This window comes from Cucumis melo, chromosome 5 (genome assembly GCF_025177605.1).
Source record: "Cucumis melo cultivar AY chromosome 5, USDA_Cmelo_AY_1.0, whole genome shotgun sequence".
In the NCBI taxonomy this organism is placed as follows: domain Eukaryota; kingdom Viridiplantae; phylum Streptophyta; class Magnoliopsida; order Cucurbitales; family Cucurbitaceae; genus Cucumis; species Cucumis melo.
The window spans coordinates 2401716-2427767 of NC_066861.1; the positions used below are offsets into that span (position 1 = coordinate 2401716).

Sequence of the window (26052 nt, forward strand, 5' to 3'; positions counted from 1 at the left end):
TTCGAACCTATATATATATATATATATATATATATATATATATATATATATATATATATATATATATATATATATATATATATATATATATCACCCACTTAAAAGGACACAAGTTGGAGGTAATGTCTACTCAATATGAAATGGAAAGCAAACAATCTCATAATTTGGACACACAAAGAGTAAGTTTTAGGTTTTAACTTTTTATTTTCTTCCCAAGCTCTCAAGAATTTGGAAAAAGAAATTATTGTGAATCTTCTAGAACTAGAAATTATATGAAGTTGGCTTAGATCACTACAAAATTACAAAGAAGAAAATGTTTTTGGTGTACTGTTTTCAAACATATATATATATTCAAAGCGATGGATCATTTGCGTGAAATTAACGTTTTTGGATAAATAAATGATGTTAAACCGATAAATAATTATTAATGTTGACTTAATTAAAATTAAGGAGTAGGAGATTGATTAATGGGTTTGAAATTATTTCAATTTATTGTATATAAATATGAGTAAAAGTAGGAAATTTCACTAAAAACACACCTAAAGTGAATGTCCCTAAAAGTATAGGACTAGATGCATATAGAGAATGAGTGTTGATAATGATATATTAACTTTTGATTAAAACGTTTCAATATGTCTAAATACATAGCTTTAATTTATATATATATATATATATATATATATATATATATATATATATATATATATATATATATATTGAGATTTGAGATCAATTTATTAAAGTTGCAATATTTGAAATATAATGTCCCCATAACAAGGCAAAATCATATATATATATATATATATATATAGATTGTCCAAGCGACAAAATTATGTCTATATCTACATCTCATCCTCCACTTTGAGATAATAGAACATTTTAAATCATAATATAGCTATTATCCTTTTTAATCTCTTTAATTATGTATCATCATTCAACCTTAAATATTGGATTATATTTAAAAACTTTTAACCAAGAGAGATGTAAATTATCACTTAGATAAAAGCTAATTAACACGATCAACACGTACTACTAGTTTTAATAATTGACGAGAAATAATCAAAATCAACTATATTCTTAGCCTTCTTTTGAAAATCTCTTTTTTGGTGGAACAATTGGAATATATATTGTGTCCATGCAAAAATTTTCATATGAGAAGTATTTGGCTTCATGGTTAGTGCTAATTGTAATAATGAGAAAGTACGTATACATGATAAAAACGAGAAAGAACCCACATTCAAATGGAAAAGATGGAAACAAAAATGTTCTCGAGACCTTATATATATATATATATATATATATATAATATTTTATTATATTAGTTAAAAAATAAAATAAAATTCTTAATTGAAAACCCTAACTTGTAACTTTTGCTCGAAAGAATAATATAGATGGTAGTTAATCCTTATTAATTAAAAAAAATAAATCGATAATTATATATAATCAAGATTATATATATATATATATATATATATAAATAGGTAGAGCTATATATATGTATATTGAGATGTTGGTTGGATATATAAGTGTGGAGCATAGAAACTAAGTAATGGAAATGAAGTCAAATGGGAACAATTGTGGTGTCTATGATCGATGAAACTATAGCTAAGCACATTGAGGAAGGGACGATAATGGTTATTGTTAGGAGATCGAGCAAAAGATTTGAGGATGCAGATGATCAGTGCATGCAATCTTCTTCTTCTTCTTCTTCATGGAGCAATACACTATAAAATGCTTAAGGCTAGAGGCATGCATTTGTTGTCTATGGTAAGTTAGCTTCTTGCAATCACCAACCAAGAGATGATCTAAGCAATAGTAAATGTCTTTGTTTATGAAGATATGGACATAATGTCTATGACCCACCCACCCATAAATAAAGATGTCTCGAGAAATTTTTAGTACAATAAATGAGGTATGACAAACCTTAACTCATTTAAGGATACTCGTTTTATAGTTTTAATCAAATTTAAGCACTTGGAGCTTGTTGGACAAACCCTAAATCTAAAAGTTCACTTCTATATTTGAAGGCTTAGCTTTGTTTAAAGATAGTATAAAGACTATGTCTCTTTTTTTCTTTTTCTTTTTTTTTTCTTCTTTTTTTGATTAATTTTGATGATGGCATGAATTAAGAATTAAGTCACAAATTTCGTTCTCTAATTTTCGATTATAATTCTCTCTATACAATTATTAGGGAACTTATTTAGTGAACTGCATATACTGAAATTGACTTGTTAAAAGATTTTTAAGCAATCGAAGTTGGCTTATTTAGTATTTGTTTCTTAAAATATTTTAGAAAATAAATGTAAATATAGCCATTAGATTTAAAATAATAGCATATATAGTAACATTTTAAAAAATTACATATATAATAAAATATATCAAAATCTATCACAAATATATTATAAAATTTATCACCGATAGATTTTGCTATATTTGTAATTTTTTAAAAATGTTTTCATACACTTAATTATTATTTTAAAATTGATACATAGTGTAATTCCCTTATTTTTAATAGGTCTGTTTAGGAGGTGTCCGGGATGTAAACTATTAAGTTATAATAATGATTTCTACCCTAATAGTATAATTTAGTAGGCCAAATTACAAAAATGACTTAAATGCATAATATTTGTTTCAGGAATATCCTAATATATTATAATAGGGATAGTTGCAAATGTAGCAATTATATTTAAAATAATTAAGTATATAGTAGTAATTTAAAAAAATTGCAAATATAGCAAAATCTGTCAAAATCGAAATGATACAAGTCTATCATTGATAGACTATATAGCAAATGTTGGTCTATCACCGATAAACTTTGTTATATTTTCAATTTTTTTAAAATATTACTACATACTTAATAATTTACGTACAATCCAAGCCCAAAAGCCCATAATAACCTCCTTGATTTCTAGCATGGAAAAAGCATAAACATTGAAATCATGTGCCAGTGTTTTCCCAAAAATTTCCTATTTCAAAATCCATTACAAAAGGGAATTTTTATTTTCATTAAATTTAGTTCTTATTTATTCTCTTATTGTCTTACAAATTTTTCTCTTCTTTTTCAAAAAATTTGAATTTTGACTTGGAGTTCAAAATCTCTAAATTTAGTGGATGGCATTTAATACATAATTGTAGTACTAATTTTTCTTTTTTAAATATAATCAAGTATAAGAATTATGAATTTAAGATTGTTATATAATATATCCTATATTATAATTTTAGTCTCATTTCGATCTGACCGAGACATACATTTCACTTACCTTATCATAGTAGATGTATTTTGTCATAAGAATAAAATAATACTCGTTAATAAACCAAATATTAATTACAAGATATACGGTATAATTGCCGATTGAAAATTTTTTAATATTTAATTGATTTTTTTATAAAATTAAAGGGTAAGAATTTTGTAACATTCATAAGAGAGAAAGAGTATTAAAATTAAATTTGTCCAGAAATTACGTGATGCAAAACATATTATAATTTTAGGATACTTACATTTCCAAACTAAGAAAGAAAAGCTTAAAATGCTATCTTTGGATGATATAATCTAATTAACACGTCCACCCAAAAATATACCAAACCAACAAATAAAACAAAAAGGGAAAAAGAAAAAAAAGAAAAAGAAAAAACAAATCACATTGAGATAATAATTTACGAAAACAAAAATAATTTTTAAAAATTTTAAAAAATGTCAAGAATCTCAATGATCGAACGGCTGCAGATGGGACACGTGCCTCTGTTAAGCCATAATTCCCTAGAACATACCCTACAGAAGGTGTGTCCACAGGGAATAAAAGCCGCGCCTTTACTCCTTTCCATGCACACGCAGCACATCCAATCACCGTTATTCTCACCTTCCTTTCGTTTTGTTTTCCAATCCCCACCGTCCATTTCTTCAAACAATCTCATCAGTGATTTCACATCACTAGCGCCCGTGGGGCCTCCTTCGTCACTCCTCAAATTTCTCTCCGCCGCCAGAGCCATCGCCAAGTTCATACCGGAAGCTGCTGAGCTCCGACCCCCATCTTCTCTTTGACTGCGGCTGCTTCCATGGAGGCTTAAGCTAAACCCTTCAATCATTGTCAAAGTTGACGATGTTGGACTCCATGAACCTCTACAGCACCCCATCCCCTTCAATCCTAGCCGTTGCTTTAAATTGGCCCATCTCCGCCCTCGATTAGCCCGCTCCATTTCCTCTTCAAATTCCTTCTAGATGCCAATCTGACACAACAAACCCCGAAAAGGAAGTATGGTGTGAAATGAAACAGAGAAGATTACAAACCAGAGATACCCAGAAAGAAGAATACTTCAAACAATGTCTTTTCAGAACAAAGAACGAGCAAAATCAAGAAAAGAAAAGTTGGTTTTTAATGAAAGAGAGAATGATCCTACTAACCAGTTTTGGGTTTTCTGTAGATCTTCAGGGATAGAACGTCATTAACTGAGCTGAAAGAAGTCCGCCATGGTCAAGTGGAGGTGAAGAAGAGAGAGACTGGGAAGTAGAACGAAGGGCCATGCCATGTCTGCCATTCATTCCAATTCCATATCTGAACTGAAGAAGTTGGGTCTAAGGAAAGCTTGTGTAGTTGAATTGAATGGGGTGATTGATCAAAGTCTTTGTGGTTAGCATTGGAGTGGAGGGGAGCGCGCCGCAGCAGGCAATGAAGAGAGAGTAAAGCAATAAACGTGCAGGCATCGATCTCGATCTATATGGAAAAGGGGACCCGCCTTGTTTGATTGCTCTGTTGACAATTGACATTTCTCTCTCTAACTCTTAACTCTACCTCTACCACTAACAAAGACTTCAGGTGGGTTGGAGAGTACCTAATTCAAATTAGTGCCCCTATTTGAGCGGGAAAAGGTAGACCTATGCGTCATTCAAGCTAACCGTGTCTGGCGAGAATACACCATTTTACCTTCTAAACCTGTATTAAATAAAAATATTTTATGTATGACCTTAATGCATATAATAATTAGTCCAAATCGAACCGTGTGTTGGAAGAGGTTCTTTCGCTCCATTTCCTTTGAACTAAAATAAAGGAAAGCCCACCATCTGAACTAACTGCATGATGTGAAGTATCTCAAACCTGCAGAAAATTATTGTTAATACAGAATAATCTTTAGGGTAGGTGACACATGAACACATGATAGTGTTGGGTGGTTATCATCATCTCTCCCATTTCTAAGCTTAAATCCTTTCAAACACAAATCTACTGAATCTTGAAGTGACACCTTCTAGACATTACAAGGGGTGTTATTTGAACATCAAAATCATGTAAATCATGTATTCAAATGAACATGATAGCTCATATGAATTTGAAATGGTCAAAATAAAATCCTTGAAATCTACGGCTGTGCTACTTTTCTACTTTAAGGAACTCTTCTTATCTCAGGAAAGACGAATAAAGGCCAAGTAAACTTGGAAGAGGGAGGCCACTTCATTCTTAATTGAGGCCAGTGTGCAGGCTAGTTACCATAACTATAATCATGGCAATTTTCTGCTCCTTTGCGGCGAGAGTTAATTTAATTGAAAATAAGAAAAAAGCCAATAAATCCGGCACGTCTCCTTCCTACTTAATTTGAGGGGGCTGGTTTGAGACCCACCTTTTGTCCAAAAAGTAGAAATTGGGCACAATGAAATTAAGGTGAACAGTGACTCCGAAAAAGCTGCTTCTTTACACTCCTTTCAAATAATTTCATTTCTATGGAAAAGAAAATGAATATTCAAAAAATCCCATATTGATCTTTACCCTCCTTCTCAAGAAAAGGCAACTTTTCTCTTATTATTCCCCCATTATGAATCCAACTACAAATATATCTATCTATGATTCTAAAAGTTTTTGAATACACAAAATTTCAATGAAAACCTTCCACTTTGAAAATTGAATAAATATTCCACAATGTTAGTATCACAGCTGCGGCCGGAAGCTCTGTTCCTGCAATTGAACCAGTTTTCAACAGTAATTAGACTCACATTACAAGTGAAGCTGATGACACAGGTAGAATAATTGGCAATGAAGGAACAAGGGTCACTAAGTTCCGTTATCTATATATATCCCAAATTAATCAAGGATAATAATTTCTAATGTAAAAAAAAATTTGGTTTTGAAAAGAGGGAAGACAATCTAATCAAAGAATGATCACATGCCATATGAGAAATCAAGGAAAGGTAGCTCTAACCTTATATTGAAATTATTGAGTCAGTCCCTAAATCTACCCGTACCTGTATGCCGATAAAAAAAAACTGAATTAATAAGAAAATAGTCTGCTCGGATAGTAAAGTTTGAGTGTAATATCTAATACGTTAGGGTAAAGCACTCCAAATTATTAGAAGCCCCATTTTCACAAGAGAACAAGTGAAAAAACGAGGTGCTTCTAGAAGTTCACGAGACTGTTCCCATATTCACAAAATCTTTTAGTAAGAAACTGAGCTTTCCCATATGCATACTATTCAAATTCCATCAACATGAATAAGAAATGAAGGCAAAGAAATGTGTTAAACTGAATGTATGATCATAGGTGGGTGAAACTCCATAATCAATGTGTCAATATGTATATCAGCTCCAGCTGTAGGTGATACTGTGTCGATGAATGCTATCTCCAAACCCCAAAAAGCAAAAAAAGAATGGTTTCAAGAAACTATGCCACAACAATAATTCATTTAAGCAATGAGCAACTTACATTTTTGCATTTCAAACTGAAAGATGTCATATCCTGCTCTCTTCTGAATATGCCATCGTTAAAGAAAATCTGAAAGAAATTGACCTCCATGTTTGATCAAAGGCAAAACATACAAACTCAGATATTATATGCCAAAAAAGGCGTAGTTGTTTCCCTTGAACTTGTTTTAGAATTAGGGCAAAGTTAAGACAGAAATGTTTGTGGTTGGGTTGAAACCTTGGTGACATTTAGCGAAGTTAATAAAAAATCTTACAAGTTTCGTCATGCTAAATATTTAGGATCATGTTGTTACCCTATTTAATCAGGTACTAGTAAGTTGTCCGAAGATTCTCAGTTATAAATGAAATAAAGAAAGAAAAAGGGGAAAACTTGCACGGAATTGGTAATAGACTCAAAATTCAGTTCAAGGAAAAGGTTCAAATTGAGATCTCTTCTTCTCGTTTCTTATTTTGTCATGTTGCTTCTTTGATTTATCTTCCCTTGACAAGTGGATCCTTCGCTCTGAACAAATGAATGATATGGAGTGAGAAGTGAATTCCATTCCCGCAGAAGTATCATCCCCGTTTTGGGGTATAATCGTAGTAGTGGAAGGAAACTTTAGTCGATTGATAATAAGTCGAGGTTGTGTCCAGAATTGTGGGGAAAAATCAACAAATTGAAGCATGCATATGCGTGAAATGATAGAAATTCTTTTATTGAATTTTTATTTTGGAGCCCATTTATCAAAGGCCCAATCATCTTATTAATTAACCAAGAAGGAAATGTTTTTATTGGTTAATTTTGTAGGCTTCATTTAAGAAAGAAATTTTGGGTGGCGGACTTCATCTATTAAAGGAAGAGAGATTTAGAAGAAGTCTAGTGAGCCTCAAATTGCTGGTGAATAAGAAAGCCGAGAGCAAGCTTTTCTTTTTTTCTTCAGTATTAAGTGAGTGATAGTGAGCCTATTTGAGTAAAGTACAATGTGTATTTTTATTCGTTTTTTCTTAATATTTATTCCAAGCTATTGGCTTGTGGTACCGGATACAAATACTTCGTGTTGGGCTATTAGGGAAGAGAGATTTGTAGCATTTGTTTGAAGGTTCTTCGGAATCTCCATCATAGTAAAACTTGTAGTTGCAATAGATTGGACATGGTTCCAAGTTTGGAACGAACCAGTATACTTTTTAGTGTTGTTTTTTTCTTTCTCTTTGCTTTATTGTTTACAATTTTATGATCAATTGCTTATTCGACTCTAACTTGTGAAGTGGAAATTTGAGAGCATGGGAGTATTTGAACCCCTAACCTTTTGTTGAGGACAGATGCCTTGAAACAGTTGACCTATACTAAAAGTTTCCTTGATAGCATACTTTTCTCTAGGATGGGTTATGACATTGTGTAATAAGACTGGATCTAAAATTCAAGCTTTCCCTTGGACGTTTTCTTTAAGAAGTTCAAACACTACTGAATTCTTGCAAAGAAGATATTCATTATCTCATTCTTGGTTTTCCTTCAGTTTTCTATTTTTATTCTACTGCAATGTAGCTGTGATTCAATTATTTATTCAATCCACGTTAGACATCTAGCTAGAATTCAATGTTGTACAAATTTTCTTGGTACCCAAATGTTGTAGAGTTGTCTCGTCAAACTAGTCAAGACGCATACAAACTGGCTCAAATAGTCACAAATATCAAAAAGATAATTATTCTTTTTTATTATAGTACTGCAAGCCTCACTCCGCACCTCTAAAAATTCTCCCATTCCTTGCAACAAACCCCAAAAAATAACAAAAATATCCCGACGGCCAAAGAGCATACCTTCCTCACGTAAAGGGAGATTTGAGTCTCCTACATAATAGCACTGCCACCTTTGTTCTGAAACTGACTAATCACGAAAGGGGCCCAACAACGCTCCCAAACAACCAGAGAAAACTGACAATCTTTCCCGAAACAAACCTTGGTACCATCCCCAAAAGACCATTTAAGAAACTACAAGGGCATAAAATTCAACATAATTTCCTCACATAGACATTCAGAGGAGCCCCAAGGGTTTGGACAATATCTGTTCACTCTAACTTATGCCACAAGGCATAGGTTCCAAACAGAACAAGATCTTGTTTCTACGTCTCAAGTTCCCAATGCTAAACCACCGAGCTTCGGTGGTTTCGAGACCACCTCCCAATTAATCAGATACAAACCTCCCCCTTGACCTCCTTTTCCCATAAGAAATTCTTCATAATTTCTTTCATTGCTATTGTTCACTGCTAAAGGAATTCTAAATGAAAGAAAGAAAGTATACGTAGGGATACCACTCAACGTTGATTGGATAAGAGTAAACCTTCCCCCCATCCAGAAGGAAAGCCCTTTTCCAGCAAAATAACTGTTTTTGAACATTTTCCAACATTGGACTCCAAAAGGATCCACTCCTAGGGCTACCCCCAATGAAAGCGAAGATAGGTTGGTGGGAAGGTTTAAATGACAAGTTAAGTTGCATGTTCATTAACTTTCCATGAATGTAATTTTCCTGCTAAAGTTATTTTCTTTTCTTTTACTTCAGTTCATTTTCCTACTTATAGTTGATTTTGTCAACGGTGTCAAAGAAAAATGAAGCTTAAGAAAGATGATAGTGGGGCAAGGATAGGAGTTCAACTCAATGACTATTTTGCTAACTATGGTAATTTTTTTTACTACTATTTTATTTTCGAAGTATTAAACTAAAAGAAGTAGTAAATTTAAAATGCTCACCTAATAATGAGGTCTATTTATATCCCACTTGTAGCATGAGATGGCGGTAGCTACGGCCTCGTATAATTCTCTGCCACAGATACTGAAGATAATGTTTGGAACTAAGTTGAAGTTGCTGTTGGACAAGCCTGAAGAATAAGAGAAGATTTCAATTTAAATTCATATTGTTGATTCTCCCTTCAGAATGATAGACAAGAAGGTCCACTTACCATCGCACTAGACATCTTTGAATTCCTATAGATATTGGCCGCATGAAGGATGGATCACGTTGAGTATAAAGCAAACCGACCTTCAAGAGGCAAGACAGATCACGTGGGGGGAAATAGGTGTGTTGATTCAAGTTTCATGATTGGAACTAGATAACAGTAGTAGAATAACATTGATAATTAACTATCCTATCCTTTTTTATGATTGGAAACAACTAAATCTTATCCTATTCCTATGCAGTTTGGTTTTATCAATATATCACCATGGTAAAGCCTACTCGGAGTAATTTCCGTTCACTCACTACTTCTTTAAGAACCATTGTTAGCCCAAACATCCCCATTGAATTATGATGTTGGAGAACTCACACAAAAAGAAGAAAATTTTTAGTAGATCAAGAAAAGTTTAATTTTCTTAACCCAAGTAGATGGAGTAAACTAAACTAACATATATTAGGTTTCTAATTTAAAAAGGATTAAAAGTAACAAACATTTAAGTGAAACATAATTTCCCAAATTAAATAAATACATACTGTACAATGCGAAAATTAGAACTTGACTGCTTTGTTGAAAAAGTAAACAGAAAATTTATGTGAACCATACCAATTATCAATAAGGAAGCCCACAATTAAGAAAACATCATTAGTGGAAGAAGGCTAACCTCAGTCAAGGCAACAACAGATGGATCATCAAAGATTTCAAGGCTACAGTCAGCAAGATAGTTAACCTAACGACAACAGTGCAAAATTTGAATGAGGAATAAATACTAAAATAATAGTTTTAGTACAGAGGACATTCAAGTTTTAATTAATTTATATTCGCTGTTATCTTCTATCCTATTCACCATCCCTCCTTTTTTTTATTATTGTTATTATTTTCACTGCATTAAGAATTTATCTTTTAAAATAAACAAATTTGAAATCTCATTTAAGTCTTTTTTATTGAGAAGTAAGGAGTAATAAAATTTAGAAAGTTGTGAATTTCAGATGCCTACAGTGTAAGAAGTTGATAAGTTATAAAATTGAGTGGAGGGACCCACAAACTCTTTGGGCCAAAGAAGTAGTGGAGTTCACAACTTCCTATTTCCTTACTACTTTCCTCGTCCTACTTTCAAATTCCTTGGGCCAAACACACCTTGAAATTGTTTGATCTAAACATTTCAAAGGTGAACAGAAACGATAGGTTAAATTTTCACAGTGGTTAGATAAAATGGCGAAAAAGAACGAATAAAGTAACTCTACACCTGTTAAGATGCAAAAACCTCTTCTCTGATACATACATGCAAAATGATTCAAGAGCTATGCAGCACGATAGGAAGCATTTACAACTAGCAATTTCTGCGCCAAAACACAGATAATTACCCCAAATTCCGCATCCACAAGAGAATGTACAAAATCCATCAGCTGAATCTTTGCCCAGACCAAGCTCAAGTGTGGATCGGCACTCTGAGGAGGATGCCTCCAAGGTGCACCAAAGCGTAATCTATCTTTTGAAACCAGTCCATTTCGCACATCACCAGCATGTGCTTGCAGGAGTGCTAGCGCTCTATCCATGGCAGGATTTACCACTGTCACCTTAAAATAAAGAAACATAAGTAGGTCGCCAAATTAAGTTTTGTGCAATTAAAAGAAATAAGTAATATAAAATAGTGAGCATGCGTCATTATGGAAATAGACTCTGAAGAAGAACATGAAAATAAAACATAGGCATAGACTAATTAAGCTGGTTAATAGGTCCATCCAATGCACCGAAAAACACCTCCAAACTATCGTGCAGGATAATTATAACGGGGACACTAATGCCTTCTTTTTCTGGCTTAATCAAACCCCAATACTTCAATTCCCAGAAAAAGAAGTGAAAATTGTGCACAATAACAAGCTATTGAAAGAACTTTAACTTAATTGAAACATCTTCCAGCCTTACAAAGCATTAGATATCTAATCAATATCTAACAATATACAAACAGTGGAGAAGATAATGAGAAATAGCAAGTCAACAAGTTAGTTGACTGATCGATGGTTAAAGAATAGTAGGTAAATCTGCCTTCACATACTTACTTGCAAGTATGCCAAGTATGCATCTATGATATCCTCGATTGTGCCAAAATTATGATCCCTTTCCCTTTAGTCAAACATAAAATTTAGTCATAATCAAATTCCATATGGAATCACTTTCAATTTTATCTGAAATCAAACACTCCATACAAACAGAGAACTGAATCAATTTTAAACAGTTCCAGCGGATTCTATGGTAAGGATGTCTTCAAATAATGAATTTCTAAATAAACAATGAAATATTTTTTAAAAAAAGAAAAATATACTTTCATAGAGCAAATGAAAGAACTTCTGCACATCCAATTAACTTTCTGATACAAGGATGCATTCACACAAATGAAAACAATGTTTCCAATTGGTAGGCAACAAACTTAATAGCAGTCATCAACAGTGCGTCCTATGCATAGCAATTGTGAAAGCCAAATATTTCATACTTCAGACCACTCAAATAAAGTTTGCTGCACCATCTAAGAGGCCAAGAATTGATAAAGTTTCTAGGTATTGCAGTACTGAGAATAAAAATAAAACATCTCATTCTTACATTTTGTTAAAGTGATTGCCTTGTTTCAGAGCATAAAGCTCGAATAGGTGTCGAGGGTTCGAGCCAAGGACCTCAGCAATCAGCTTCCACTACAATTTAGAGAGAACTAATGTAGTCAAGAAATGATCGTGATTCGAGGTGGAGCAGAAGTGCAGTAAAGGTATTCTAATGTGAAAATTTTGCAAGAGAAGAGAAAAGGAACGGTAAATCCCAAGAGCAGACAAGCTTTATAACATTATTTTGGCATACATTGACACATTTATTCTTCTTCCGCTGCTATATTAAATTTAAACTTTTGCATCTCAATTACAGCTCTTAAGAATAGAGTTCTTTAGGATATGCAGCAGTTACTTACCTCTGCATTGCTGAAATAATCAGGAACCATATGCAGTTTGGCCTCTTGAGGAGTCCATCCAAAAGTCTGCAGCTCAAACGAACTTGACGGGGTGAGATATAGAACGATTATTCTCAAGTAATGGAACTCTAAGCATTTGGATGCTTATTTAATCAAAGAAGAAGAAGAGACTAATAAAATGTAACGCAGATGTTCCTTCTTCTTCTTCTTCTTCTTCTTCTTCTTTATGTCAGCATCCATTCATAAGTTTCCATTTCCTTGATATGTTCAAGACTATTAACCTTAAATGCTTAAGTTGTAGATTGAGGTTGCTCAATCTCCTTATACAAATTCATAACACTCCTATATCCATCTATGATCAATTTCCATTTTAACTTTTTCAAAATAATAGAAAAGAAAAAGAGAAGAGGAAACAATTTTTTTATTGAAATGATGAAAAGGGAATAATGCTCAGGATAAAGATATAAAAAATTTTAATTATCAAGGCCCCGCAATTGCTAATGTTAAACTGAACTAGAAGTGCATGTGCAATTTTAATATTAGGATCTCAGTATCAGATTAAATTACCGCTAATCACAACATTACTGAACTGCACAGGCACCAACTGCCTAAACCATTAGGCAAGGGCTCACTTATGCATTTGTTAGGAAAACATACACACACACACTGGACAAGATGGCAAAGGCTAAAAGTCTAGGATGAAGTGGATATCTACTGTTTTGAACATATCTTAGAGTAGAGATACCAAAATGGTATTTCAACCATCATTATATAATATCCGTGATAGGAGTCTAGGAAAAATGACATAGAGTTATGAAACAAAGATAAATTAGTGCAACCTTCGTACGCTACCTCACGTGAGATAAAAATATCTGGAAATCCAAAATCCATGTAAGCACGGTATGAATAGTAGCTGTCAAGAAGGAAAAGAAGGAAGTGGTGAAAAAAAGTAGATCTATGTAGGGCATATGATTCAAAGATATATAAACCTAAAACAAACCTAAAGTAGATCTATGAACATGAAGTGTGATTCAAACATATATAAACCTAAAATATAGATAAATATTTTCATACAATCAATAAAATCGTTTCGTTTTTAGAAGAAGCATCTGATTGAATAAAAGAAATAAAGGACAACCCCAAGCACCTATAGGTGCAAAAGAGATTTACTATTGGAAACTAAATAGTAAAGAGTGAAAAGCTTAAAATGGGTGTCTTGTTTTGCTTCCGAAATAGCTTAGTAAATGTAACCAGATCCATGAAACTATCAAAATAAGAAAAAGAATCTCAAAAGAGACGTTTCTTGCACTCGCCCCATAAAATCCAAAGAAAGAAATATTGCTAACTATGAAAGCTAAATTCAATTAAACATATCAGATGACCAGAAACAAATACCACAAAGTAGATTATGAGGCTGGAGAATCAGTCTCATATTAAATATTTTAAATAGACATTATTTGATTAGCATTCTCCCAGATATAGTATAATATATATCATATGATAGGGCATCCAACGTTTAAATTCTCTAAAGTTTTGACAATTGAAGCAGTATATCTAAGAGAATTCAAGGGTATGCCGATTAACCTTACCTGTCAGACGTTACAAGTATGACAGGAAGGCACCTTTCATTTGCTCCGAGAGCAATTATTCTCCACACTAGGCTGTCATGATACATCGATCCACAGACTGATGAATCATCATCCGATAAAATTGCATTTCGTAACACATCTACATTGTTTATAATTAATTTTGGCTGCCAAGAACATACCAAAAGAAAAGAGTTACAGTCCGATTCCATACATATTTCATCACGCTTAACAAAATCATCATTATGAAATTGTAAAGTAATACCCATCTCTAGGCCTTGAAGACAAAATTGAAACGTGGGGTTCATTTCCTTTTGAAGATTCCGACTTTAAAAAGAAATGTCTCTTAATTTAATCAACAAAACGCCTTGGGATTTTAGCCTATAATTCATCTTCCTCCCTGAAATGGGGGAGTGGGGAAGGATCCTTTCTCTTTATCAAGACACTAATATTGATTAAACTACATCAGCACTCCAACTGTTTTCAACACGTTTACCTGAAAATGATTGATTTCAGCAGCTTGTGACAGCAATTCTATCAACAAACAAGGCCAGTCAGTACAGGAATGTGCCAAGGACGTTGAAAAACCGCCTGTTCGATTCAAATCAGCAATGGCATTAGCTCGCCAACCTTGCTGAATTCTGATCAACTCCTTAGCCAATCTCAGCGCCACAAAAGCTTCTCTAAAATAAGAAGCTTCTTCAATTGGTAAACTCCTCCCTTCCTCACCCAATCCTAGAACCCCATCAAGCTCAGCGGCATTACATCGAGCAGATAGTGCAAGAACTGCTTGATCCCACAAAGCCGAGCTGGACGCTCTCCGCGAGACCACTCTTTTCGAATCATTATCCACCTGAAGTACACGGCGAAGGGCCGTATCCAGGCCGTGCCACTTGTTCATGGTGGTGAATATTTGATGGGATGTTATACTACCTAGTTTAACCCCCTTTTCAGCCATGGATTCGAGGCAACTTTCAAGTTTAATTCTGCAGTTGGACAGATATGGTGGCGAACAATTGGACCAGGATGCCCATGGAAAGGACTGGCCGTAAATTGGGTGATGGTCTTGGATAGTTTCAGCAAAGTCCACATATCCAGATAAGTGGGGGCCTTTGTTCCAATCGGCGAGGAGGCCTGAGAAACATGAGGAATCAAGAGATAAGCAATTCGGTCATAAATTGGGAGAAAGGAAAAGACATTAGAAGAGCTTACGTTCGAGAATGAGAGTGGTTTTGCCGACGCCTCTGGGGCCATGAAGAATCAAAGGTTGAGGGACTCGGTGATGCTGTGAATGATTGTTGAGGACGGTTTCGAGCAATGGCCTTGGAATTATTCTCCATGGTTTATGCACCATTTTTTGGTGGGTGAAGCTTTCTTCAGCTCGTCGTTGGCTTATTGATGATTGATTTTCTGAATGCAGAGTGAAATCTGATGGAAGCAACAAGAAGAAGGGTTTAGCGGAGAAGGATAAACCCTTCTTTTCCTTTCTTTTCTTTTTTCTTTGAAGTTATAGAAATTGAATTTGTACTTTATCTTAACCATATGGATTAATTTTGTTATTTAACCAAAGTATTATGAACTCGTTTGTAAGAAGTTCACATGATATGTTATTGTAAACTTTTCCATGGATGACCCAATCTACTTCCACCACACATGATATATGTCATCTTTGCTACTTCGATCATCTCAAACCACTAATTGACCATTCATCGCTTATTTCAATGAATCTTTATGTTTGTGCTTTTAGCCACTTGCTGAGAGTGCAAGAATATGAGAACGGAATGTGATTATTTGATGTGTTTATAGTAATTGAAGAGGAGAAAATGAAACACAAGTGTTAGGATCTGAGTGAAAAGTGCGAGCAAAGAAGATTGAGAAAGTAGCTCAACAATCAACCTATTTTTAACTTAAATCATTACTATTCAACAATACAACTTATGCATATGATTTGCAATGTGAAAGATTTAAGTTTTTTTAGAAAAAGAAACAACATCAACTTTTTATTTGGATCTTATTTATTTTCAATGTGATGCTTGAGATAAAAGACCTAGAGAATAAATTATTAGTAAGATTTATCGGTTGTTTATCGATTTATTTTATGCCTAATAATTAAAAGATATAGAAGCTAAGTTATTATTCCCATTTTTTTTTTCCAAGTACTTGAAGACCAAAATAGAAAAGTCTAGGACCAAAATTTACGTGAAAATCATCTCCAAAACTGAAATGGATAATGGACCATCCGGCCCATTAGGCCCAAATCAGAAGGCCCAGTTGGAGCTCCACCATCTTCTCCGCGTGACCAACGCAGTTTTCTCTTTTCAACTGCCACAGACTTTCTCTCTCTACTTCGTAGCTTTCTTTCTCTTTCCCTCTCTCATCATCGTTGATTGTGTTCTTGATTCCGCCAACAGCCCCTTTTCTGTATCGTTTTTGTGTCAGACCCACTTCGATTTTCCCTCTCTTCCCATCTTTTTTTTCCCCTTTCTTTTCCTTTCCCACCAAGCAATCCTTCATGTTCTCTGTTTCTCAACCCTGTTTCAGAGCTTTCTAGGGTTCTATCCCGATCAGAATCTTACCCGTAAATGCCTCCGACCACAGTTGGACCACCCATTACGCCGCCGCCGTCCACCTCTTCTTCCCAAGCCCTTCTCGACCTCATCATTCAGATTGTTTCGTTACTACTACTTTCTTCCCTCAATGTCCGGTCCTTCGTTGGGCGGTGGCAGGTCCTCCATTCGAAGCTCGCTATTCTTCACTCTGCTCTAATCGAAATCTTGGATTCCTCTCACTGGTCGGAGAACCCACTTGTTCATACCATTCTCCCGTCTCTACTTTCTACCCTTCAGCGGCTTAAGTCTTTGTCCGACCAATGCTCCGACCCTGCCTTCTCTGGCGGAAAGCTTCATATGCAGAGTGATTTGGATATGGCGTCTGCTTCTCTCTCTAGTCAACTCAACGACCTCGATTTGTTGCTTAGATCTGGGGTTCTTTATCAATCAAACGCGTTAGTTCTCTCTCAGCCGGTTCCGGGTTCGAATAAGGATGATACCGAGTTTTTCATTAGGGATCTGTTTACGCGATTGCAAATCGGAGGGATGGAGTTCAAGAAGAAGGCTTTGGAGTCTCTTGTTCAGCTTCTGAACCAGGATGAGAAGTCCGCTGGGTTGGTTGCCAAAGAGGGAAATGTTGGGTATTTAGTACATTTGCTTGATTTCAACGCTCAACCTTCTGTGCGAGAGCTTGCTGCTTCAGCGATTTCAGTTCTCTCTACGGCCAGCGATGAATCGAGAAAAAGAGTGTTTGAAGAAGGAGGATTAGGCCCATTGCTGAGGATTCTTGAAACAGGATCGATGCATCTGAAGGAAAAGGCCGCCGCCGCAGTCGAAGCCATCACCATCGACTCTGAAAACGCTTGGGCTGTTTCCGCTTACGGAGGTATATCGGTATTAATCGATGCCTGCCGCTCAGGTACCCCTTCTCTGCAAGCTTCGGCGGTCGGTGCGATTAGGAATGTCACGGCGGTGGAAGATATCAAAGCCTCTCTCGTCGAGGAAGGAGTGATTCCAGTCTTGTTACAGTTGCTAGTTTCGAGCACAACGGCGTCGCAGGAGAAGGCAGCAATGTCCACGGCAGTATTAGCCTCCTCCGGTGAGTATTTCCGATCACTGATAATTCAAGAACGAGGTTTACAAAGATTATTGCACTTGATCCACGATTCAGCGAGTCCAGATACGATCGAAAGCGCGTTGCGAGCCCTAAGTTCCCTCGCGGTTTCCGATTCCGTCGCTCGTATTCTATCATCTTCTACATTATTTGTAATGAAACTCGGCGAATTAGTGAAACACGGAAACCTAGTACTGCAGCAAATCGCAGCCTCTCTTGTTTCCAATTTATCAATTAGCGATGGGAACAAGAGAGCCATTGGGAGTTGTATGGGTTCCTTAGTGAAGTTAATGGAAATGCCGAAGCCAGCCGGAGTTCAGGAGGTGGCAGTGCGAGCCCTAGCATCTCTATTGACCGTTCGATCAAATCGAAAAGAATTAATGAAGGACGAGAAGAGCGTAATGAGATTAATGCAAATGCTCGATCCAAAAAACGAGGTCGTCGGCAAGTCTTTCCCCATAGCCATTGTTACAGCTGTTCTCGCCGGTGGAAGCAAAGGTTGCCGGAAGAGACTGTTGGAGGCCGGGGCCTACCAGCATCTGCAGAATCTGGCCGATATGAACGTTGCCGGAGCTAAAAAGGCCCTACAGCGGCTGAACGGCAACCGGCTGAGGAGCATCTTCAACAGGACATGGAGGGAATAAACGGAAAAGAAACTAACCCCCGCCGTGAAAGGTAAGAATCATTCAAGGGTAAATTCGGAAACTTGCTATATTATGAGGTGTTGACCGTACAGTTTAAACCTTTCTCTGAGATTTGACCGGGTAGGATCATTAGGTGGAAAGTCAATGATACCCCTCGTCATGTGACCGGTCAGTGGCAGTCACCGGTTATGGAAACAAAACACGACACCGTATTAGTATCTCCCATCACACACCCGTAGGGGACCAGTGGGCTAAACCTGACACATAATTTAGTCGTAGGAATTATGACAGTACTTAAATTCATAGATAGTCCTTTTTTTTCTTTTTAATTTTTTACTTTTTGGGAGTAATTAAATATCCAATTCTATTATTTTAATTCATAAACCGTATTTTTCAGGGCATCTAAAGGAGTTCGTTTGGATTTTTCTAACTGCTGAAGACAGAGAGAAAAAAAAAAAAAGGTTACAACAACAATACATGACCAACCCATTCGTATGCTCAACAACTATTTTCTCCTATTAGTATATTATCTTTTTTTAATATATATATAATATATATATTTTTACCTTTTTTCTCGGGGGGTAAGGTTTAGAAGGGAAAAAAAGTAAGGAAAAAAATGGAAGAAAGAAGCATGGATGCAGGTTTTAGGGAGTATCCTGGTATGCTTTTTTTTTTTTTCTCTTATAATATCAATTTAATTTCACTGATTAAGATGTAAGTGAGGTGTCTTATGGCCATTATTGTCATTTTGTTTGTTTGTGTAAATTTCAAGTGAGTTTCTTCATTTTCATTATTTATTCAAAAAAGAAAAGGAAGAAAATTATGTAACGAAGAAGTTTATGAAAAAGAGTGGAAGGTGGTTTTTTTTTTTTTTTTGTGTATACTTTTTTGACCAACAAATGTGTCAGGTTATTATTATGATGATGATGATAATGCTCTGTGAATCTGTATCCTTTTGTTGCGTTGTGTTTGCCTCAATGGCTTGTTTTCTGTCTGATTCTGTTTGTTTCTGTTTCATCATCCGTTTTACTATGCCCTCTAGTTGGCTGCATGGCCAGTCAAAATTTGGTGTATGTACTGTTTGATTAGAAATTTTATTTTGGAGTGGGTAATAATGATGGAGGGAGAGGGATAAAAGCATTTGAGAAAGGGAGGAGGAAGGAAGGGCATTTTCCATCAGGTATGGATGAGTGGGGTCTTGTTGTTTCTTCTTATGCTTGTTTATTGTTAACTTGATAACTTGAAAGAACAATCTGAACCCCACTAGTTAGTTATAGACTTAATAGGTAGGGATTTTTCTTTTTCTTTTTTTCATTTAATAGTGTCAAGGAAATCTTGTATAATGATACGGAAGCTTGGGGTTCACTCAGGAGATGGCAATCCCATGTGAGTGAGGTTGGCAATTATGGGGGGTTTAGGGGTGGGGAAGAAGTTGAGGCATGAGAAATGAAAATCCATGTGATTTCTGATTCAGAGGGAGAAATTATTATGATTAAGGGTTGTAAAAAGAGGATGAGGGGAAAGAAGAGAACAAAGGAGAGGTAAGCACGGCGGAGATGTAGGGGAAAAAAACAGGAAAGGGTGAGGGTCCCAAAGCTAAATTGTTGAACTTTGCAGAGGTGGTATAGTGACTTGTCAAATAAAGTGCTTTGGTAGACAAATATATAATCCTAATATATATTTATATACATCCTTCAACTTTGTGAAAATTACTCTTGTTCTTTAAAAAGTGGGTATGATACTTTAAGCTTTCTTAAGGGGTTATATATATGTAGTTGAAATTCCATAGAATTTTGGATGTAAATGGAGGTAGGTGCTGCGGGAAACTTAGACCGTGTATTTTTGAGGTCTAAGCTAATGTGTAAATAAGACCAAATGTTTTAATACTATTTTTAAGATTTAAATACCCCTTTTGTTTTCCAAGTTTTGACTTTTGTTTATTTCGGTTTATATACTTTAAAAATTTTTAATTTGTTTTTATTCTTTCAATTTTGGTTTATTTTTACCCATGTGAAAGAGGTTCATTTTCCTTCTTGAACTTAAAAAAAATGACCATTATGATCTCTTAAAGTTGAAATAAAATGAAAACAAAGCAGAAAAATGACTACAGTTTGAAAAAATACAGAGATCAAAGTGTACAAAAATTGAAAAAACAGCGACCTAAACAAACATTATGATATTACATAAACAAAAGCCAAAAAGCCGATAATCGAAGTAACCTACTTTTTAATTAGTGTTTTTTTGAGACGATGGCATGTTTTAGGGGTATACGTATAACCTTGGTAAATTAGGCTGAAAAAAACCAAATAAATGTGGGATGTGGTATGTGGGTCATTATTCACATCTCTATTCACATGGCTTCTGCTTGCCAGTTCCCTTTTATGCTTCTTTTTCTTTGTTCTGATAATCTCTATGGTCTGTGTTTATTGGGCATATCTGTTTTATTTGTTATTTGTTATTTGGAGTGGGAAAAAAGAGGAGGAAAGGAAGTGAGTTTTGGTATTGTGGGATTTCCTGTGATGTGTATGAATAATGTAAATAAAGTAAAGCCTACCCATAAGCTTAGCTGTAAAGCTTCACTCTCTTCCCTTTTTTAGTCTCTCTCTCCCAAGGCGTAGCAGTGAATGCAGTATCTTGGTTTCGACCTACTTTACAGCTTAGAAATTGTGTTCTAACATCTCTGTTTCCATCACTGATATCAAGTCTTGGTCAAACTTTTTATTGTGTGAGATTAGTAGAGATATACATAGATTAATCCAAACACTCACTAATATTGAAAAAAATAACACAAAAGTTAATAATGTTTGAATTTCAGTTATTGAATTTCGAGTTTGATTTTAATTAATATTATAATTTTATTATTGAATTTGATTTGATTTTATACCCTAAGTCTCAAAAGCATATGTTATTGTTGATCTGATCATGACAACATTTGGTTGAAAGTAATTTAGACGGAATTAGCTGATGTAACCTCATAATACATATGTACCAAACAGTACTTAGTTTGAAGATAAACTTCTTGAGAGGTAATTCCAATGTCTACAAAACCCTTCTTCAATAATTTATTTTTTTCCATTATGCAGCTAACCCTATTATAAGAAACACATATACGAATACAAGATATTAACCCAACACGACACTGGGAATTCAAAGTCATTTATTCACCCACTTAAAAAAGTAGTCTCATAGATTTTACTCCCAAATATTACTACTTTTGTTATATATGTTTTGACTTAGTATAAGTAAGAAGTATCTGGTGTAGTCCACCAATGTTAAACTTTGTTGAACTAGTGTCTAACGTACCAATTGCATCGACAAGTGTCAAACATGCTAACCAAAGTAAAATGTATATGTTTTTAAACTCTATTCTTTAATGCTCCTTTTTTTTTTTACTGGATACGAGAGTGGAGTAATTAAAACTACAAATGGTAAGTTGAATATGCAATCCCTTGCCTAAATAATAATAAAACTTAGGATCCAATTCAGAGTATCAACATGATCCACACCCACTTCTTTCATGCAAAGGTAGAGGATTTAGCAAAATTTGGGCTGATATTTACTGATATTTTAACATTCTCATCTTTTTCATTACCATACACTACGTAAGTTAAAATTTTAATATCATCTCGAGGAGGAAAATCTTAAGAAAATGAAAAGAAGGAAAGAAAGAAAACTGTTGTTCTTTCTGTTTGTATAAATAATTATTTGTCTCTATATTTTCCATTAGCCAAAGTAGATTTATTATATGAATTGAATATGATTCTGCGAGGCTCTATTTACAAATAAATATAACCTGTTTAAATTTACATCCCAATTCCCCAATATTCTTCTTCTCCAAAATTCACAATGTATGCTTCGCTATGATTTTGTTTTGCTGCTCCTTCCATAATTTCTGCTGTTGCAACAAACTTTCTTCATCAAAACTCTGATCATTTCCATTCAAAGGCCCTGCAAATGGATCGTTTCCAAACCCCAATTCATCAAATCCACGATTTTCATTCTGTGAGCTCAATGTTGCCGTTTCTGCTCTGAAAGTTGGAGCTACGCTATTCTCAGCTCGGAATGTTGGACCCATTTCCTTCTCTGCTTTGAATGTTGGTGGAGCTGTGAATAAATCGTCTGAATCTTGAAGGAATGGGTTCTTGTAATGGTGCTGCGGTGAAAAGGGTTTTGCAAACAGGTCGTCGCCGATGGAAGGGGAGAAGAAATCCGGCCATTCTTTCGGCGAGGCCGTCGCGGATTCCGCCAGAACGAGCTCCCAATCACCGAATCTCATACTCGGAGCAACCCCAAATTGGGATTCTTCTTCAAATGGCATTCCGTTCTCTTCAAAGAATGCGAAATTCGGAGACAGATTCGATTCATTTGCGAAATCTCCCAACCGGGATTGCTTCTCCGATTGATAATCGGAATACCCTTCACCGTCTTGCTCGACGGAATTCGCAGGGCTTGTCCAGCTTCCGGTAGCGCTCATAATATCCCCCACAGAGTTGAAATCCGATCCCCTCTCGGAATTCTTATCCGAAGATTCCGATTGTTCGAGATCGTCAGTGAGTTTCGTCATCGGTACGGAGAGAATCGCCTGTGGCGGTGATCGGTTGCCATGACAGGGGAACGAAGCTTGATCTTTCAAAAATTCCTGCAATGTCTCAATCAATTCATCGGAAGGCTGTTGAACACTCGGATATTCAGAAGTTCTTCCAACCCCAATACTCTTACACAAATCATAAAACGAACCCAGTTCCTCAAATTGCTTGGCCGCTTTAACACAAGCTTGAAACGCATTAACACACGACTGATACTGCAAATGGAAGAAGCTATCTAAAAGAAGCGCAAGCCCATCGGAGATATCTCTGTATAAATCAAAGCTCTCTTGAACAACAGCGTGAAGAGAATGTTGAACTAATCGATTCCCCTTGGCGGGTCCGGTGGGTCTAGTAGCAATTGCTCTGTCCAACAATTTCTGCCAATAAGTAATTCGATCAATCAACATCGCGGGTTTCATATCACGAATAGGCTCGTTAATCCGTCGGGTAGTCGCATGGTAACTCTCTGTTTTACGTTGAGTGAATCGTTTCTGAAGTTTCCCAGTTAAGAAACAATCTAAACGTTCATCAAGATAGAGAGCAAAAGTTCGAACAAACGCAGTATAGTCCCAAGGGCTTGAATTGGAATCATCTCTGAAATTGGAGAGGTTGAGGATTTTAGCGCCGCGTTTCATAGCGTGAAGGACTTCTCTAGGGAAATAAGGATCACCGTCTTGGAAGATCTTGAGGACGAGATTGAGTGATTTCAAAGCGACGGTCCAATTACGGGTCTTGGTAATGCGTTTGGCAATGGAGTGAGCGCAGGCGGCCGCGTGGGATTTGTTGGCGGAGATTAGAGTAAGGATTTCGTTGACGTAGCGGTGGTCGAGAGGGACGTCGTCGTGAGTGGTGGCTTTGAGGACGGCGACTTCTAAGGAGGTGGCATTGGGGCCGCCGGCGGAGGAAGAGACTTTGGCTAAACCAATGCTGGTTTGGTCTTTCACGGCGTAGAGTGCCTTCCGGAGTTTGCTGGGCATGGCGGATAACGGCGGGAATCGGAAATTTCACGACAAAACTAAGAAATTATTTGAATCTACTCGAGATTTTGTATGGTTGAATAGAATATGTGATTCTATGTAAGATAAATTGTGTAGAAAATTTTGAATCTACATCTAATAGGTATTTGGGGTAGCGAAAATTGTGGCGATCTCGATGAATAATAGAACTATGGAGCATTTTGTGGAGGCGAGGGAATTTCGGAATTTGGAGGTTTGATTGAGTTGGATTATGAAGAAACTCAATGGAATAGGTTGGATTGAACTAATGGCTGCCATTTGCCTAATCACCCAAAAATCAAGTTTAAATCTCTTTATCTAAACCTTTCAATTATGTCTCTAAACCTTTCAATTACATTTTTATTTTAGTAAGATCCTTTTATATTAACGATGTTACTTCGATAGGTGTAATTCTAGATCTAATTTAATGAGATTATTAGAGGTTCACACCTACTAATTCGATTTTTAAATTTTACGAACGAGTAATGCATTTGTTTTTATTTTTGCCTCTTAAAAATTATTAAAGACATGTTTGAAATACATTTTCAAATATTTAAATTAAAAAAAAAAAAGAAAAAGATAGGATGTTTGGACAATAATTAAAAATATATTAGGAAATGTATTTTCAAAATAGAGAGTTTATTTTTAATGCAATTTCTTTTTATTAATGCTTTTGCAGGCAGATTAATGCTGATGGAGAAAATCTTTTCTTATTATGGACATTAATTAGTTTGTTTGTTCTCTTAATATCAAAGAGTTTAAATTAAGATCATAAGTTTAATTTGAAAACTTAAAATGAAAAGAGAGAGAGAGAGAGAGAGAGAGAGAGAGAAACACTACTCTCTCTTGTTCTAAAACAATCACCAACACACTTTCTTTTTTATTATGATGTACTACCTGAAATTCAATGTGTAATGTTAGCATTTAATGTGCATTACTGAATAATCTCTTCTTCTTCTTTTTTTTCTCATTTTTCAACCTAAGTTCAATTTTAATCAAATTAGTCGACATTTCTAAGTTTTGATGTAATATCAAGACGTTATTATTGATAGACTTTTACGATTTTCAATCATAGATGGTTGAAAATATAACAATTAAAATTAAAATATTAGAATATATAACAATATTTGAAAAATTTTGTAAATATATTAGAATCTAGTTGCGATCGGCTTCTATTGTTGATAAACCCTCGTATCGTTGGTGTTCACTGATATAAAGTATATGAGTGATAGATGAAAAAGAACAAAAATGTATTATTATGTATAATATTACTGCCAATTACAATAACATTTCAATAATAAAGGGTTAATGGTAAACCTTTTATGTATATTAAAAATAAAATTGAATAATCAAATTGAATCTTTTTTGGAGCATTAACCATAATTTATATTTAGCATTTAGATTTTTCTTCCAAGCTTTTATTTCAAATAAGAATGTGGATTTTTTTTCTCTATGACTTGAACGTGGGAATCGTTTGTTTGCACGAGGTTTTCAGAGAAAAGTGTTTCATGGAGTTGAATTTGTGTTTATGTTGATATGATAAGATGTAGTTCAATTTTTTATACTTGATCTTAAGCTTAATTTTTTTGGAGTGGAGCACGTAATTGTTGGAAGAATTATTTAGGCTCTATGTAGGAGTCTAACAACTCATTGGGTTCGTGATTTATTTTTCGTTTTTATGTTATAAATAACCAAAAAAAAAAAACAAGAACAACAATAAAAACGTATTTGGTATAAGACGATTTTCAAAAACATCCCTTGAAATACCCATTTTCAAGAATAATAAATTGTCGTTTTCTTTGTTTTTTCCATAAATCATAAACACTAGATACATAGTTAGTAGGAGAGAGACATGAATGAACCGATATCATATTTGAATGAGAGAGATTCTGAGATCATGAAAAAAGTAAAATTAAGAAAGACATAAAAGAATTATAAGTTACTACCTATACCAACAAGGTGACATTTCTTTTCGGTGGTTCGACCATAGGAACTACACAATTAAACATGCTTAACTTGGA

General features: G+C 35.0%; 4 protein-coding genes across 6 annotated transcripts; 1 reads left to right on the forward strand and 3 right to left on the reverse strand.

Annotated features, from left to right (window-relative positions):
* Positions 1–3446: 3446 nt before the first annotated feature.
* Positions 3447–15672, reverse strand: LOC103491354 (uncharacterized). 3 transcript variants are annotated; one of them, XM_051085159.1, is made up of 15 exons: positions 15356–15669; positions 14640–15277; positions 14147–14310; positions 13410–13470; positions 12558–12623; positions 12203–12291; positions 11665–11728; positions 10969–11181; positions 10269–10334; positions 9614–9693; positions 9405–9532; positions 6685–6753; positions 6184–6226; positions 4400–5939; positions 3447–4224 (listed from the first exon to the last, which is right to left on the reverse strand). In XM_051085159.1, the coding sequence occupies exons 1-11, from the start codon at positions 15495–15497 to the stop codon at positions 9418–9420; spliced, it is 1698 nt and encodes a 565-aa protein (XP_050941116.1). In that variant the 5' UTR covers positions 15498–15669; the 3' UTR covers positions 3447–4224; positions 4400–5939; positions 6184–6226; positions 6685–6753; positions 9405–9417. The 3 variants fall into 3 exon arrangements, with proteins under 3 accessions (XP_050941116.1, XP_050941117.1, XP_050941118.1); XM_051085160.1 differs by lacking the exon at positions 6184–6226; XM_051085161.1 differs by lacking the exons at positions 3447–4224; positions 4400–5939; positions 6184–6226; ... (1 more) ...; positions 9405–9532; positions 9614–9693 and having other exon boundaries at positions 10277–10334; positions 10887–11181; positions 15356–15672.
* LOC127149384 (uncharacterized) lies at positions 3685–4194 on the reverse strand. Its single transcript, XM_051084598.1, has one exon. It carries the CDS (start codon positions 4192–4194, stop codon positions 3685–3687), a length of 510 nt encoding a protein of 169 aa, XP_050940555.1.
* A 799-nt stretch (positions 15673–16471) lies between the features above and the next one.
* Positions 16472–19321, forward strand: LOC103491353 (uncharacterized). The gene is made up of 2 exons (XM_008451258.3): positions 16472–18481; positions 18848–19321. Exon 1 carries the CDS (start codon positions 16726–16728, stop codon positions 18448–18450), a length of 1725 nt encoding a protein of 574 aa, XP_008449480.1. The 5' UTR covers positions 16472–16725; the 3' UTR covers positions 18451–18481; positions 18848–19321.
* A 2827-nt stretch (positions 19322–22148) lies between these two features.
* LOC103491352 (clathrin coat assembly protein AP180) lies at positions 22149–24422 on the reverse strand. The gene has a single exon (XM_008451257.3). It carries the CDS (start codon positions 24011–24013, stop codon positions 22292–22294), a length of 1722 nt encoding a protein of 573 aa, XP_008449479.2. The 5' UTR covers positions 24014–24422; the 3' UTR covers positions 22149–22291.
* Between the last annotated feature and the right edge of the window lie 1630 nt (positions 24423–26052).